The 13466-nt window shown below is 37.9% G+C and overlaps 1 protein-coding gene across 6 annotated transcripts in view; it reads right to left on the bottom strand.

Annotated features, from left to right (window-relative positions):
* LOC108002125 (neuroligin-1) overlaps positions 1–13466 on the bottom strand; it is a 56810-nt gene that overhangs the window by 13249 nt on the left and 30095 nt on the right. For all 6 annotated transcript variants that reach the window (XM_062086989.1, XM_062086990.1, XM_062086993.1 and 3 more), the window contains exon 3: positions 10130–10276. In XM_062086989.1, the coding sequence (XP_061942973.1) occupies positions 10130–10276 (147 nt within the window). The remainder of the gene's footprint in view (positions 1–10129; positions 10277–13466) is intronic.

Below are 13466 nucleotides of genomic sequence, written 5' to 3' on the forward strand. Positions count from 1 at the left end.
TCTTTTCTTTTCTTTAACTCGTGTAAGAGTATTCAAATTAAATTTCAATTTGATTCAGGACCGAATTAAATCCTCCTACGTGAACATGATATTAAAATCTTGTCCAAACGACAAGATTGTCGACACTGAATTTTCGTCACACTTTTCATACAAAGTTTCCTTTTACTCGTTTTATCGCCACAAAAACTCTTCACCCCAATTATTTCGCGGAGGGAAAGGGAATCCCGAATTCTAATTAGAAACTTAGGAAAGACAGTCTCGTCTTCCATCTCTTGGCGTTACAATTAACGCGTCATAAACTTACAAAAACACCGAGAGAGATCCAGGGCGGGAATTTAATGTTACGAGCTGCTCTCGCGTTAAAGCCGCATATTAGGGACACGTGCATAACAGTAATTTCGTAGCAACAGAGTATCAGTACAAAGTATAAAATGGCACAGGAGTCTCTTATTAAATTTGTTTACCTTTCGCACATACACACTTGCTCCTTCCAAAATAAGAAGAAAATCGTGAGAAGATACGATATTTCAAATGTTTATAATACGAGATTAAAATTTAAAAAAGAATAATAATAATTTGAATTCTTCTTCTTCCTTTCAAATGCAATTTGAAAATTACTTTTTAATACACGAGGCACAAAACTTTCTTATTATTATTTATTTAAATTTCGCATATACACAGTTGCTTCTTCCAAAATAAGAAGAAAATCGTGAGAAGATATGATATTTCAAATTTAGAATTAAAATTTAAAAAAGAATAATAATAATTTAAATTCTTCTTTTTTCAAACGCAATTCGAAAATTACTTTTTAATACACGAGGCATTCTCTCATTAAATTTATTTACCTTTCGCATATACACACTCGCTTCTTCCAAAATAAGAAAATCGTAAGAAAGATGTTGGAAACGATATTTCATATAACGTTTGTAATACGAGATTAAAATTTAAAAAAGAATAATAATAACAATTTAAATTTTTCCTCTTCCTCTCTAAACTCGAAAATTACCTTTCGACACGTGAGGCAACCATTTAAACGTAACGAGCCCCTCCATCATCCTCTCGATTCCTCGAGATCGGCAAATAAGCAATATAGAAACTCCACTGGTTCAATTATAAAGCACAACACACAGAGAGATTTTAGTACACTTACTCTAACGATGTTACCTTATCGCCCTTACCTGGTAATTACTCAAAGCTTATCGCTCGTTTTCATTAGATTTCGATTCGAGGCGGAGATCGGCCGGTTCAAGGTTATTCGGGAGAGAGGGAGGGGGAGAGGAGGAGCAATCAGGAAGTTGGCGGAGAGAAACTATGCGGAGGATATTGGTCGACGTACTTGGCGGTCGAATATCGAATTGCCGATACGGGAACTTTCCAATTAAAATGCAAATTTTCACCTAGTCGCAATTCGCGCACCGATTACGCTCCGCCAAGTCGGGGACCGAGCATCTTTTTGATTGATTCGCCTCGAGAACTAATAACGAGAACATTGTTCGTTAATTGAAATCTTGCTAATTTTGCGGGGGAGAAGAAAGGAAAGAGAGAGAGAGAGAGAGAAGGGTACGGATAATTTTTACTTTTAATTTCATCCGATCGCAAGCGAAATTGATTTGAAAATTCAGAAAAGTCGCCCTTCAAAGAGTCGATATGATAAAAAATTAATAATTCTATGATGCTAGTATAGATAACAGAGATTAATTGGAGAAAATGAATCCAAGTTTGAAGAGAAAGTTTAGCGGGTTATATTACAGTAATGTAATATACAGTTTCGTAGATTTGACACTCGTAGCTGTTCGATGCACGATTGTACACGATTTTATCAATCGTGTTCCAAAGTGTTCCAATACTATCAGAAGGGGGCGACGTGACAAGAAAACCGAATTTCGCCGACACGAGTCGGTTTTTGCCCGCTCGTTCGAATCCAGCTTTCGGTAAGGACAAGTTCTCGTCAAGATTTAATGCCAACTGCGATTCACCATTTAACCGTGCGAACAATTCCACCCACCGTCGATTTCGAACAGTGCCGTCTTTCCAACAATTTCGATAGCCTTCCGTGCAGAATCGTCCGATCGATTGTCACCACGACGGTCGTTCAATTTTCGAAATAACTTATTCCAACAGTGATTTCGATATGGAAATGATATCGGCGGTGCGACGTTCGAATAAATCTTCCATCCACGAGGGTAAATACAAAAATAAATAAATAAATTTCCACCCTCTTTATTCTCTTTCATTCCGTGTCCCTCGCCCGTCCCAAACGCATTTTATTTTTTTCGAAAAGGATGATTCAGATCACATCCTCGTGAATGGCCATTCATTCTCGTTCGCGAAATAACGCGACAAATACTCCTCTTTCTACGCTTACACACGTTCATTGCCACGCGTATTTATTTAAATTCATTTTTCACAGCTTGCACGAATTGCAATTTAGCAAGCTTTTTACACTCCTTCAATGCTACTTCAATCTTCGATCACCTCGCCTACAATTTCTACAATTCTACTCCTGTACGTACCCTTTTTCCGCTCGTTCGAAAAACCAATGTTTTCGCTTCAAGTTTTCGCGAATCTTATCCTTCTTTTTCACCGGTTACCTTTCATCTCAATGTACGCATCGACGCTCCATTGCTGCCTCTAATTATTTAACGCGGCGGAATTTAATTCCACTTTTTAACGTTCCCTCGTTTTTTACCTCGAAACGCTCGATAAAAATTGAAGCCGAAGGGAGGCGGGTGCAATAGCCGCGCATCTGGGCAAATTTAAGCTCGCGAAACGGGGAGCAGGAAGAAACAGGAAGAAATGGAATCGTATCGCCGCGTTGTTCGGTTTCGAGCGTGGCGCGCACAGCTTCCGCTTCCGACAAAGGGTGGAAATCGAAACAACCGCGAGCTGCGATTGACAGGGGATGCGCAGGGGATTCGGGAAATTATGTTTTGGTAACAACTCTGTTTCGCCCCGTTTCTTTCTTCTTCTCCTCTTCTTTTAACCGATATTCGGCTCGATGGTATCGTAAACCGTGATTGGAAAGTCGTTTCGGATTATGGAATTGAAACAGCTTGTGTCGCAACTGTTCACGTAGAAGAAGAATCATTTGAAACGGAATGTTCTCGAGATTATTAGAAATTTTTCGTTACTCAAATAAATACAAACAGATGAAACAAAATAAGCGAGAAGCGACATAAAAGGAAGAGGGGAGAAAAGAAGAAAAAGTTCCACCCTCGAAATCTCGACAAAGAGACCAATTGAACCCGAAATCGTAACAAAATATTCGAGAGCCCGAAAAAGCACAATGCGCCTAATCAGAGTACAAAAGTAGTAGGCCGAAAAATCCAAACGCATCCATAGCGGAATGGCTTTTCGTTGGCTTAAAAATTACCACGTTCTTTCATTTCTGCGAGGAAAGGAGGGCGAGTTTCAAAGCGAACGAAGACACCAATCTCCCCCAAAAATCTCGCCCCTCTCCTCTCTCCCCGCGCAAAAATTTCGAATTCCTCGCGCGATCGCCGTGGGCGTGTCGGCGAGAATAGAGAACGGGGGAATGGGAACGAAACTGTGTTGTGGAGTGGCGCGGAGTCGAAATTCCCGCTCGATTTATCCTGAATTTATGGCGAGGCTGCAGTCGATGCCCGCCTATCCTGACAACCGGATCAATTGTGCCCGGTTAAAGCGGCGAAAAAAAAGAGCGACCAACGTTTTTTCACGCTTTCGATTATTGTACGCAATTATCGATCGAACATTTTTCGGTGGGTTGAGTCAGAATCGAAAGAGACTTCACTCGTGTTATCATCGAACGAATCGTAGAGAATTTTCCAAAGTATGCGCGTATCTTGTTTGTTGTAATAAGAGGATCCGTAATTGAGGATAGAGAGGGAGGGCAAGGAGCGAAAAGCTGGTCAAAGAAGAGTTAAAGACTCTAAAGTTTAAGTAATTAATCGCTATTATTACTGTTGTTTCGAACGATAAAAAAGATATCTTTTTGGAGAAACATCGCCGTGCTGAGAGGGTGAAAGGGAGTATCTCTGGTCGCACGTGAAATCGAGTCAGAGCGCAATTTCGCGTGGAATGTTTCCACGGAACACGATCCCCTTGTGCTCTGGCCATCGTACGGCGATCCGATACCGATACTCGCCACTCCTCCACCGGTTTCAGGGACCATTCGTCCCTCGTCGTTCTTTCATCGCGGCTACTTGCCACTTTAAAACGAAAACCGCGAGCGTAACAGCGGTGAAAAAGAGTGGCTACGGTCGGAAATTGCACAAAATCCTCGAACCACAATTTTTCCTTTCTTCCTTACTTTTTCCTTTTTTTTTTTTTTTGCGTGTGTCGCGATTTCACGATTCACCTGAGAAAAAGAGACTGAAAACACGGAGGATGGAAGACAAATATGCGTGTACGTGGTTTCAGAGGTCGGAAAAAATTTAATTGGATTTCTTCCTCGGTTGCTGTTTCGAGATAAGGGAGAAGAAACGACACAGCGAATATCGACGACGCCATCTTTTCGCGACGAGTAAATCTTTAAATTATAATTTAAAGACACGTAAAATGAATTTATTCGTATAAACGATTCCCTCTCCTATCGGCTTTAAATCACTGCCGCGCCTCCAATCATCGGATCCATTATACACCAGCCATAATCCCCCCATTGAGATTTGAGAATTAACCTCTACACGCGAACCGATTGGTCGTCTCTCGCGAAAACTATGTGAACGAGGATGAATTTTAAACGGGAGAATTTTAATTTGCGTCGAATCATTTATAAAAAATATAAAGGGAAGAAGGAAGAATAAAAAAGAGAAGTTCTCTCGTTCAACGAGGATACTTTCGACTCGATCAAAAATTCCATCGATAATTCTCAATCGCCGAAGAATCGACGATGATTGGAGAAACGGTTAAATCGATTTAATCGCTGCTCGATCACAGCGCGAAATTCAAAGCCGCGTTCAAAGAGGAAGAGGCTTTCGAAAGGCTTATATATATATAGAGAAAGAGAGTGAGAGAAAGGGATGTTTCGCTGTTTGAATCTCTCGCCTTATCGCCGCACAGACAATTTTTATTGTCGTTATATCCCCCTTTGTTTTCTTCCTCCCTTTGTTCCACCACGGCCTTCGCATCCCGCCATTTCCCTTTATTTCGCGAGATCTTGGTCCGATCGAAACGACGTCTCCTCGATCCAACGTGTCTTGGAATATTTCTTCATCGACAGTGAGAGAACCGCGCATAACCGAGAGATACGAATCCTACTATTTTGTATAAAGTGATTTCCTTAGAAAGAAGGAATTTCGAGCGTAAAATATTTAATAAACGGTTTCAGCTAATCAACCAACACGATTTTTCTACTTATAACGTCTCAAAGAAATATGGAGCGCGTAAATAAAGCCTCAAAAATAGGAAAGCGAAAATTCCACTTGTTTCCGCGTTACAAATCTAAAATCGAATCGAAACTGATCGACGCGTTAACTTCCTCCCCAAACTTTGAATCTAATTCCGGCGCGACTAATTTGCAATTTCCTTGGACGGATAACAAGGATGGAAAACTCGTTAGCCGACTCCTTAACAGCGGGCTCATCAGCTGGAAAATCGGAGCTACTTGAGCGAACGCTCGAGTCCGAAAATAAAGCTGACGTGAAAACGAGATGGCCGATGTCGAATCGAGTTCAAACGTTCGACAGATCCCTACCCCCTCTTTGTCATCCCTTTCAAATCGCGCATCACCCCCTCGCCGCTGCTTTCGCGTTTAATTCGAGGGTTCGTTGAACGAATACCGCTATTCGAGTCGTCGTATCGGGCCCGTTCAACTATTTCCCTCCAAGCAGACCTCCTTTTTCTCCCTTTTCTCTTCCCCATCTTTCCGTCTTTGTCAACCCATCCTTTATCCTCGACGGAACCGTACGCGTACATATTCGTTGACAAATCGATTCATTTCTCAAGGATGCGGAAAACATCGTTTCTATTGAGGGAGTGTCGAGTTTTTATTTCAGTAGATATATATTATATATTCTGTGTATAGATTAAACAGAATCGATGAGAACGAGAGCAAAAAATTTCGTTGATATATTACATTGTGTCAGCTTCGTGTTTGTTTTTGTATTACGTTGTTGCATCGCATGAAGTTGATTTTAGAACGAACGACAATCAATTGTCAAGAGTTGTAAATTCTACTTAACCCATATTTTTTATATTTTTACGTTGTCCTCTTATATTTCCTTCGCGTGGTAAACTCTTTTCTCTATTAATTTAATTATTTTTTGAGAAGTGAACGATATGGCGAATGGATTTCGAGTATTATTCCCTGTACGAGTTTAAGCTCCTAAGTGCAATCGAAATATTAAGGGAAGAAGATTGTATCTAGATGACGGTTTCAAAAATTCAGATCTGGAAACGAGAATCTTGAGAATGAGGCTCGAATGAGGTAGATCGAAATCCATATTGAACAACAGATAAATCGAGAGGCAGAGTTGGAGGTATCTCTGGAATGACTCCAGTTTTCAGGGTATAATGGGTGAAGTGAAAAAATTGGAAAAGGAAAGTTCGAAACGGTCCATTTTTTCAATAGAATTGGATCTGAACAATTGGATGCTAATGAAAATCCTAAACGAATGGGGAAACCGTTGTTACGGTTAAAAAAAAGTTATGGTTGTACAAGTAAAGAGAATAATTCGTCGTTCTTTCTTGAAACGAGGAGATACAGCAGCATCCTGAGATCGATTGAGAAATTCTCATTAGTCGATAGACGTGGATCTATTCTCCTGCATAACAACGCTCTACAAAAATATGAAATCTCAACTAATCCATTCATCGGATATTTCATCGACCGATTATCGCTCGTTTATAGTTGTTATTAAAAAATAAAATATTCGAGAAGCTATGACCGAGGAAGTAGAATAAAGATAGATAGTTTCGAAAATATATTGTTTCTCTTCCAATAAAAATTTTATACGATCTGATATCTCTACTTTCTAAAGATTCACGAATAATACAAATATCTCGAAGAAATTTCTTGTCGATAAAAAAATTGCTCCACTTGTATTTCATTATTTACGTTGTGCATAAATTTTACAAAAAATCTAATAAAAAAGTAAACGTATTCGAGCGATCGAAATTTTCAATCTTCAATTCGCGACTCGAGATATATCGAGATTTCGTTCGCTCGTTTGTTTCTTTACTTTTCACTCAAGACGTCGATCCCCACAATTTCGATGGAAAAGATCGAAAAAAGAGTAGATCGTTGACGGGGGACGCGCGAACAGACGATAACAAGCTCCGCTGGATCTCCCTTTGAACGTTATTCAAGAGGAAAATTGCTCGGTGAAATATTCACACGATGATTAACCGGTTAAAGCCGTCCAGCTTCGAGGGCCCAGACGTCTGCCCTCCTCGTCGGAGGAGGACCAGCTTCGCTTCGGGCCTCGAATTGGGAAATTGCAGCGGTTGCACAGTCGCCACATATACGGCGATACTCCTCCTCATGCGTGCATTTTTAATGAAAATTTTTAGAGGGAGGACGATCTTTTTTTTTTCACGGAAGAACGTATCTAAATGTTTCTAAATTTTTCATTTTGTTACGTCTACGGTTACGTCGGATATATAAATTTCATCGGGATTGTAATTTTGCTCGAGCGATGAATTCGAATTTGACGCTGCACTATACAAAATATTGCGCTTATCAAATATATATGTATATACTTTTTTTAAGAAAAGAAACGTACTTATGCGAAAAATGTGAAATGAAATTGCACGTGCGAATGGGATTAAAAGCGAAGGGGGATGAAAGAGGATAGTGATAAATTTCCTCTGGTTCTGGAGCTAGATGTATATGCGGAGGAAAATACGGCAAAAAAATAAGAAAGGGGGGAGAAAGAAAAACAGTGAGGAGCGCAGGAAGACATAAAAGTGAAAAAAAAAGAAAAAAAAGAAAAATGCAATCAGGGAAGCGGGAAAGCCGGAGAAATAAAAAAAAAAGAAACGATAGAAAGAAAAAGTCATTGTCAGATGAGAATACGTACAAATGAAGAGATTTTAAAACGTGGCCGTAAAGATCTTTGAAAAAAAGGGGAAAAAAAAATAATACAATTTTTCTACGGATAAAATTGCCTGCCTGTGTTTTAAAATTATATATCATATAATCATATCATAACATTATTTCACCTGCTTTTGTAAATGTTCAATCGTCATTGAGAGGATGAAAGAAGGCCGAGGAAAGAAAAATTTAAACAAAAAAAGATAAGCTATCTAAATTTCGGGACACTCGTCGAGACGAGCAAAAAAGCCAGCATTCTCTTGTTTTTCAAGAGGAGGAAACTTTTGTATCGGTTCGTAGAAACCGCTTGAAACGTGTTCACCGTGGATAATTAGAAGTTTAATTTTATTTCACGAGAGGAATCTTTTCGAAGGAATTTATAAGAGATAAAAGAAAAAATTTTGAATAAAGTATTCACTATTTGCGCAAATTTCGTGAAATTACACGAATTTCATGCAATGATAACGTTCGATCGAGCGGTTCTATCGATTTCTATCGCGAGAATAAAATATTGCAACGTATCGCTTTGTTTTCGTGTTACTTTTGAACAGAATTCTTGAAGCTACTAGCTACTACCTTCTTGATACTCGACAGTCGAGGACGTGAACTCAATATTTCTGAATCGTCATTTTACGATACTGCAACGACACTGGATGCCTCGAATCCGAAGAATTTTTCCAAAAACTTCGAGTCCGAGGAAAGATAGTGGTCACATTTTCTACGAACACTGATCGGTAAATTTTACCGATCAATTAACGCGCCTTCTGAAAAAGAAAGGAAAATTTATCAAGAATTTCTTGCCAGAGAAATGTCTACCTTTCTATCATTTCCTTCGATTCATCACATCTTTCAGGTATCGACTTTATTTAGGAGAAAACATACCCAAGTTGCACGATACGATCGCGACGTATTCTTCAGAGTTCTCGATCGATCTCTTTTCGAAAAAGTCATCTTTCGCTCTTTGGTTTCAATTTACAATTTTAAACATAGTCGATTATTATATACCACGACGAAGTAGTATCGATTCTTCAAGAAAAAAAGGGGGGGAGGGAACGATGGAAATACGTTATCGGAATAAGTAACCATTGAAACTATTGAAACCTGACTGGAAAGTTGGGGAAAACCGAGTTAGAAAAAGTTATTATTCCAGCCGGCTGTATTCTTTCTCTCGCTTTCTTTCTCCCATTTTTTTCCTTCTTCCTTTCTTTCTTTTCTTTTTTTTTTCTTTTCAGAAAGAATACAGGAGGGAGAGGGGGAGGAGAAGAGAAAGAAGTTGTTCTGCATCGATTAGCGATTTCAAACCCCCGGCGAGAACATATACTGGCCGCTGACCGACTTCCAAGTTGAAAGCATTGTTACGGATTTAATATAAGTTGGGAAAGAAGTCCGCTGGTTGGCTCTCGAGCTAGCAGCGTTGGTGGTGGTGGTAGAAGGAAATAAGACAAACGAGAACGTCATAGTTTCGAGAAAGGAACAAAATCAAGCGTAACGAGGGAGAAGTTTCAGAAGACCTTATATTTCGAATATAAGATACCCGGGGTTTGTAATCTCGCTTTTATCCGTCTTCCACGTACTCTCGCGTGCCTCGTATTTAACGCTGTGTCGCGGAGCAACAGTTTTCTCGAACGCGGCAATGCATCTTGTCTCTAAAGTCTCAGCTTGCGATTCATCGCTTCGCTTTTATCAAATAAACACGCTGGAACGGAGTTGGCCACTTGATTGAAAAATTAATCGGTTGAAAATTCGCAGTTTGCTTCGGGCGCGATAAATCATCCAAGTAAATTCAACTTCGATCAAATTTTGCGCCTGATCAATTTTCAATCGTTCGCTTTTTCTCGAATCAACGGCGCGTTTATTTACCCACCGCCGAGGTCGAAATCGAACTCAGATTCGGATTTGCGCGCTTTTTGAAATAAACATCCCTTTTCCACAACGAACAACGCATTATCTCTTAGCTAAGCGGCGCTTTCTCGATTTTGCTTTGACGAATTAATTAATGTTTCGCTTCAAAGGTTGCACGAATTCGAGTCGATAGAAATAACGAACACACGAAATTATAAAGTTTCGAGCGGGATGAAATTTTTATCCATTTTTTTTCAGAATAACAATACTCACCGAGTACGCCGAGACGAAAATTAATAGAAACGACGATAAGACGACCGTAAGCAGCCAACGCAGTGCCGTCGAAGGAATTTCCAGCGCCCCACGAATAGGAATCACCGTGTATTAGAAGAAGGGTTGGCAATAAGTCTGGGGTACTACCTGAAACATCGAAACGTTATCGTTGATCACTAAATATTACAAAAAGTAAAATTCATCTCGATGACACTTTTCTCTTTCTCCGAACAAATGATAAAAACGATATACACACACACATATATATATTCTACGTAAAAATAAAAGCCAGTAACAGCATTTTGCTCGTTTTGCTCTCAATTCCTATTTTTCTCTCACTCTCTCTCTCTCTCTCGTTTCCATGACCAGTGTTTAGACACGGAATAAAAATAACGCATGACTCGCTCGAAATTTTTTTTTCAAACGCTTCACCGGTTCTTCCCGATACCTTTCGACCAAACGAAACCTGGTTAATTTCAATGGAGGCGTGCGTCCATTGAAAACACGCGGAGAATACGAAGCGTTTTCATACGAGCAATCGGAGAGCGAGAAAGAAAGAAAGAAAGGGAGGAAGATAGAAAGAGGGGGAGGAGGCGTAATTAAATCGTAACGCTTCGATTCAAATTAATTAAATACTCGATCGAGAGAGAAAGGAGGGAGGATGTAGTTGGTTATTTATACGTGGATGAAATACGAAACGTTTTGACTTGAAAAATGGAATGACGATCGTTATATGCATCCTATTTGATAAATAACGAATAACAATCGTCCTTTGAACAAGAGATTTCGCGGTTTTTCAATCGGAGGTTAATAACGTTATAATAGAGATGAAGACGGAATGCGATTTGATTTTTCCACGTCGAAGTGAAATAATTAAGAAAAAGGAAAAAGAGACGGTTATTGGAATTTATACATGGAGGAATAATTAATTGTCAGAGGTAATAATTGGTGAGCGCACGGTAAGAATATTCGATAAATTTGATACAGTTTTTAATTTTCATATCTTTGAAACGATTGTTCCATTTCGTCTATTTCTGTTCGATGAGTAAATAAGTATTTATCGGTGAATGAACAGATTTATGAACGTATCATAATTAAACGCGTTCATAAATTGTATTATCGTTTTTTTTTTTTTTTTTAAATAGGAACGTTTATCCGACATAAGGATCTGTGATTGCAAATTATTTCAAAAGAATGAAATAAATGTTGAAAATGATTGAATTATAAGATATAGAGAACTCTTCTTTTAATTTTGATACGTTTTTTCCCTTTTTTCCACATCGTTAAAAAAGCAGTGGTAATTCTATCGCGGAAAATGTTCCAATTTTAAAAAGCGAAAATCACAGTTTCAATCTTTGTAACTGTTGTAATTTAAAAACTTTTCGTCCGTTCAAACTGGGAAATCATTTTGGTTATTAAAAATATCTTTCTCGTCTTTTACATCTCGCCAATTTCTCATGAAAAATAATAATATCGATACGAAGTAAAAAAATTGATAATAATTTTAAGCGATTCGTTTCTCGCGTTCCATTCTTTCCTCGCTGTGTCACAAGTTCGTTACGTCGAACAAAATTTTCAAACTTTGTCAACTTTTCAATCGAATTAATCGTTTGTTACTTCCTTCAGAGAGAAGTGGAAACTTTATATCTTGTTCGAAACTTTCGAATTACCAACGAAACACATCGTTATTGCGTGGATTCAGTTGCTCGATATCGATCCTCCTCCATTCGAAAATAAGAAAAAGCCTAAATGGCTCCAACCCTTTTTCCAGCGATTAAGAAACGGATCGACTTTCAAAGCTGATTACCTTTGCAAACGGTCCTCTTGATTAAACAGAGCTTTCAGAGATTAATGTTTTTCTCGTTTCGACGATAAAAGGCGGTTTCGAGGCTCGATGGAACTGTAAAATCTGAATTTTCCCCAAAAAAAAATTTTTAAAAGAAAACTCGAATGCTCCATAATTTTAAAAAAGAAGTCAATGGAAAATTTAATGGAAAAGACAATCCTTGTTTTGAGTGAAATTGAAAAAAAGTCTCCTTTGAAAAGAATTTTTAGAAAAACTGAAACATTTTTTCTTCTTCTTTTTAAATATCTATCCAATTTTAGAATTAGGAAAGGATAATTCTCGTTTTGTCGGTATAATTATTTTGAGCAGAATTGGCTTGCTGCGAGCTAACATTAATGGCGACGTAAACAGAATCATCGACATTATTAGCAACATGAAACGTTCCTCGAGCACGATACAAACGCCTTCGACTGAGATCTTGTTAGGAAACGTATTCACAAGCGAGCAACGTAAACGTGAGAATAGATATTCATCAATATCTGGATTCACGCAGTAGCTGTAATTTTATACACGTAGCATATGAATGCAACTAACTCTGACCTTTCTCTCTCTCTTTCTCTTCAAAAAAATTACAAATTAATCGCTCACTCATATTAATCAGACCGTGAGCTCGTGTATAAATATTTCAGAAATTAAATAATCGCTACACAATCTTCACTTTTCGACTTTTTCGATTATTTATTCAAATTTTATTCACCATGTGTTAATCGGTGGTGAGACGTTTTCGCTCGAAATCCATGTATCCATGCGAATGATATGATATTTTCGATTCGACGTTTAAATTATTCAATAAATATTTAAATCGTCGATATTCATCGGCATGGTTAATATTCATCGATAATACGATAAAATTTATCAAATCAATATTCATCGATGATACAAAATTGATTCTTGAATGATTCGGTAATGATAAGTAATTATAGAAAAATTCGATGGAAATTTATTTTCCTATCGAATTATTAATTTTCACGGAATGTATGCATGTATCTCGAGCACGTATAAGTTGGAAAATTTGTATAAAAACGTAAATTGACTTTCTATTGAAACAAAAATAAATCCTATATAATTGAAAGATTAAAACGAAAGTTGACAAAGACAAATGGATGATATTCGCATCATCGAAATTGATAATTTTTTTCTTCCAATATCTTTCATTTGCTGTGCAAATTATTTACTTGCCGACACGCGAACCATTATTTAACTTAAACAAACGATAATATGTTGATTTACGTAATATTAACTCGTTAAAGATTGAAAGAATTAATAATAATAAAACTTTATCGATAATTTTTAAATCTTTCCCTATCACATATATGTTCCAATTTCAATTTAGCATAAACGCAAGATATCCTTTATTTATTAAACATTTTCATTCTTGTTTTTGATTAATTCGAAACTTTCTTCTCGATTGTACAAAAATCGCGCGCCTTTTTCCACGATGATAAAGAAAAATTTGAAAAGAAAAAATATTCCATCAACCATATATAAACA

The sequence above is a fragment of the Apis cerana genome, linkage group LG1 (genome assembly GCF_029169275.1).
Source record: "Apis cerana isolate GH-2021 linkage group LG1, AcerK_1.0, whole genome shotgun sequence".
In the NCBI taxonomy this organism is placed as follows: Eukaryota; Metazoa; Arthropoda; class Insecta; order Hymenoptera; family Apidae; genus Apis; species Apis cerana.